Source organism: Camelina sativa, chromosome 7, assembly GCF_000633955.1.
Source record: "Camelina sativa cultivar DH55 chromosome 7, Cs, whole genome shotgun sequence".
NCBI lineage: Eukaryota > Viridiplantae > Streptophyta > Magnoliopsida > Brassicales > Brassicaceae > Camelina > Camelina sativa.
The window spans coordinates 25,555,598-25,560,401 of NC_025691.1; the positions used below are offsets into that span (position 1 = coordinate 25,555,598).

General features: G+C 31.3%; 1 protein-coding gene across 2 annotated transcripts in view; it reads right to left on the minus strand.

The window, feature by feature from the left end:
* LOC104702551 (auxin transporter-like protein 3) overlaps positions 3,998–4,804 on the minus strand; it is a 3,117-nt gene continuing 2,310 nt past the window's right edge. Inside the window, exons 7-8 of one of the 2 annotated variants that reach the window (XM_010418423.2) lie at positions 4,565–4,618; positions 3,998–4,365 (exon numbers count right to left, since the gene is read on the minus strand). In XM_010418423.2, coding sequence (XP_010416725.1) covers positions 4,171–4,365; positions 4,565–4,618 — 249 coding nt within the window. In that variant the 3' untranslated portion in view covers positions 3,998–4,170. Of the gene's footprint in view, positions 4,366–4,564; positions 4,773–4,804 lie in introns of both variants that reach the window. The other variant, XM_019227880.1, reaches the window with a different exon arrangement.

Here is a 4,804-nt window from a genome sequence, read left to right on the forward strand (position 1 = left end):
AGATTTTGGTTCTAACCTTCACACTGCTAACAGTAGACTGAGAATCGGTTAAGAGAAAGAACACTACCTGAAAACGATCCATCAGAACCATCACCGACCAGCAAAGCATCCTTCAAGAGGTAAGAATCAAATGAACCAAAGTACAAATTGAGAAACAAAAAAATGAGAACAACAAACCCTAATCCCAAATTTACTAACAAAATCGAATAAACCCAAATCCCTACTAACTATTCGCGAATTCAACCTACTACACAGAAAAACTTACCCTTGCTTCCAATTGCTTCAACCTCATCTGAATGACTCGACTCCAAACTCAAATCAATATCATCTGATTCGCCTCCGAAATTAAATCCCTTCCGCTTCCCCTCTCTTCTCCACAATCGCCTCTGATTCCATAGCTGTAACATATCCTTCTCCTTCCTTTTGTCAAGAATGGCCTTCGATCGAGAGAGAAACAGCGAGAGAGAGATCGAGAGAGAAAAAATTGTAATCGTCTAACAAATATATTTTTTTTTGGTCGGAAAAACAAATGTTTTTTTGGTCGGAAAAACAAATGTTTTTTTGGTTCTTCTATTTTTTTTGTCCAACCAACGAACACTCGACACGTAAGAGCTCTTAAACCATAATCGAGTATGCACTATTAGAGCCTCTCTTACATTTTTTTCTTTAATATGATTTTTTTTTCCCTTTTCCACTAAAATTTCTCTTAAAACCATGCGTTGGGGATAACCTTCCAATTTTTTACAAAAACTGCACGAAACAAATTCTTAGGGAACTCGTAGGAAACATTTCCTTCCAATTATCTTCAGAATTTATTTCCTACCAACTGAATGAATGTTTTCCACCAATTTCCTACTAAATGTTTTATGTTTTAAACTCATTTACTTATACATTAAAGTCTCTTACATATTTACTTTACATTCACAAAATAATTTTTTAAAATCTATCTACATATAAATTTAAAATTATTTACTTATATATTTACTTTACATTTACAAAATATTGTTTTAATCTATTTACTTATAGATTTAAATCTCTACTATTTACTTATAGATTGTATTTTAGGAAAATCAGGTTCAAACGTATGTTTCCTTATGTTCTTCTTTTCTTTCTTTATGTTTTCCACTAAAATTTATATTATTTAAGCTTCTCACACTAATAGAACAAATATATATTTACGTAAAGGCATATATATTTGTTCCTTTTTAATTTAGTGAACAAATAAATAACTATTAATTGACAAAACAAAAAAAGAGATGGTGAGATAAAAAAAAAAATCAGAAGGACAAATATCTCATCTCTTGGTCTTCTTGAGGAATCGAAGAAGCGTTAAAAAAACAAAAAAAAATTCAGATGCAAAGCCATCACAATAGAAGAAGAAGCACAGGCTCAGCTTCACCACTCTTCTTCTTCGTCTTCGCTGTTGTTCCTCTTCCGATCTACTTTTTCGGTTTAGTCGGCCAGATCTGTTCGTTTCAGTTATGGAGCGTTCCTCTTCCTTAGTTTGTTTTTTCATGTCTTTGTTTTCTGTTTGTTTCTGAGATTTGATGATGATGAGATGATTCGCCAATTGTGTTTTTTCATATCTCAATTCCATCTTAGCTTCCTGTCACCTTCCTCCTTTTATATTTCAGATCTAACTTTTTTTTCCAGATCTCGCCACTGTTAACACTCGTCCGTGATTAAAAAGTAAATCTTATGATTCAACGAAGAAAAGCAGAAAGAGAAGAAGTTTTTTGGTGATGAAAGGACAGTACCAGAGATGGTGGTGGAGGAGAGCGGCGGAGAGAGTTGTAATTGTTTATTTATTTGTTTTTTTTGTTTTTTTAAAGGAAAAAATTGTAATTATATTTAATTAATTTAATAAAACTCTTTAATTAAGAATTGTTTCTTTTATAAAATTTAATTTAATTTTCGAAATTAATAAATTAATTTTATGTTTTAATATTTTAGTAGGAAAATGGTAAGAGCTATGTGGTAGGAAAATAGTAAAAACTTGTTATCTACTAACATTTTGGTAGGAATATAGTTAAAACTTTTTTTCTATTTTCCTACGAAGTTGTTACAAAAATATTTTAATAGAAAATTGGTAGAAAATTTCTTACAAAATTCTTTCCAAAACCGATTTCATTCGAACTATTACTTCCAATATTTTTTGTAGGAAAATAATAAGAAACACTTGTTTTCTACCATTTTCTTTTAAAATCTGCAATAGGAATTGGAATGTTTTTTTGTAGTGATGAAAGCATGTCATTAAAATCTTAACTATAATTTTTTGCAGGATATTTAATTTTGACCCCAAAAAAATGTAGGATAAATGGATAATAGTACTATTCGTCAATGAAACTGTAGTCTTTGCATAATTGTTTATTTTATAGTGATTAAACCTAAAGTGAGTGGTGTAGTTGTTTTTTCAATACCACTTTTTAATTGAAGGAATATCACCGAAAAATTTAAACCAGATTTTACTTTATTTTTGTTTCCAAAATCTGCCCAAATTCGTCCTTTTCCCAGTGAACTTCTTCTTTTGTAGTACTATATCACTGCAACGCAAAATTAGGTTAAATATATTCAAGGACGGATTATGATATCATTTTTGTATCATATCGTTTTGGCCATATTGTTTTTTGTATGATTTTGTCTATTTCTTTAGCAGGTAAAGAAAATGGCAGAATAGTAGTGACCCAACTTCCCATGAGACTGATTGGAGCATGGAAGTTAGAAAGCTAGTCAAAAAGCAGTTTTGTTAGATTGAGGAATCCATAAAAGCTTTTATAATGTTTGTTAGGAAGTGTTTTCTTCAAATAAGCACTTTTTTATTTATCATATCTTATTTAGTGCAATCATTTTTTACTAATAAGGCTAGATGCTCCGGCATGCAATAAAATGAATTACTTATATGAGTAATATTGTGAACGTTTTTTCATACAAAAGTAAAATGTTTAATATAATTTCAAATTTCTATTATTTTCGGAATGACATCAACATGACAGAATTAAATATTTACTTATACGAGTATAATAGTTTCTTTTTGATATTAGTGTTGATTATTAGAATTTAATTAGTTTCTTTTTTGGTTAGTACCCTTGTAAGTCAAATGTCACCATCTCGCAAGATCAACCCAAATGTCAGGTCTCTCGCGTAAACCAGATAGTGAGCTTGTTCCTACCTAATTATTGCGACTAAAAAGCTATATGGTTCACTTTTTATTATTGTTGTGACGTGTAGCTTATACCTTAAATTACATCCTAAGAAAAATATCATATCACTAGCAAAACGTTTCCGCAATGTCAATTACTCAATTATTCACTCTTCAGTTGAGTACTCTACCAACCATTGAATCAATGGGTGATGTGAGAAATTTAACCCGATTGTGATGGTCAGCCAGCGCCTTGTAAGAAAGGCTGCCTAAGTCTTAACATATTGTCATACTGACATCCCCCTGCCATAAGCTTTTGCCTCCTTTATGAAAAAAAAAAAAAAAAAGAATTCGCCTTTCATTTCCTTTTTTGATGTGATGCTTACTTATTTGCCCATGTTGATTTCATTTCATAATCACTCACATTCAGAAATAAAGTGTTAAAATGTTTAGAATCGAGATCTATACTTGATTTGCTTCAAATATACAAGATGTATGCAAAAGGTTATCATAATTTTAAATCATGCATTTCCATAACATCATTTTCAAAGGACCGATTGCAGAATTTATAGTTATATTTTTAATTAGAACCTTAAGGCTCATCAAATAACGAATGAATTAATCTCCTAGCTCATCTTAAAAAGAGAAAAAAAACCAAAAAAAAAAAAATTATGGGAAACTTTCGAGTTTTTTTTTCTTTCTCAAGTACTACAAAATAAAGGGATCACACATAAACACACAAAAAATATAATAAGAACAACAACTAATAATAGGGTTGGCCTAAGATAGCCATCACACCTTAACTAAGGAAAAAAAACACCCCATTTTTACCAAATACAACCAGCTCACCATAACAAATTAACCAAACCCGAAGTAAAAAAGATTATTGTCGTCAAACAATTACAAAGAGTTGTGATTTTTTTTTTAATTCAGTTCTAATAAAATGATGTAATAACTTATATATATATATTCGACCTTGCAAAATAAAATTCTCCTCAAATGAAACCCTCTTTCTAGAAGGTCATGATATGTTATGGCTTGTGAGGAGGACATTGGTAGCATTTGGTAAAGAGACCAAAAGTGTCGATCTGGCGAACAAAGTTGACCATACTTGCCCATCCTCCGAACCCAAATCCAACGACGAATACCCAAACCACCACGAATATGTTTATGCAGTAAGTCCCGATCCATCCTCCCACCATTCTCGGCGGCCTTTCCACCGCATTCTATTTGCCATATATCAAAGTTACCAAAAATTAACATTTTTAACATAAACTTTCAAATTATCTAATAAATTTTTATATAGTGTGGTTAAAAATAAACTAAACATTTTTGTAACCTTATTCTTAAAATTTTAGTATGTAACTCTTTATGCAATAAAATAAAATTAAATGACATATTTTGGAAGACGGAAAAGTATCTAACCTCTCTGGAAGGAGCAGGAGCAAAAGTAAGCATATGTGCCACTGCTGGGATGATGTAGACAGTGAAACTAACTAAGAGAGATCCGACCGCGGAATTGATTGGTCCGAAAAAGGGAAAGATAATCGCTAAGAACCATATGGGCACAACCACGGGTAATCTAGCCATGGCTCTTTTGAACATGCTCTTCGTCTCGTGCACACCTATCAATTTCTCCCACACAAAATATAACGGTGTAGATGC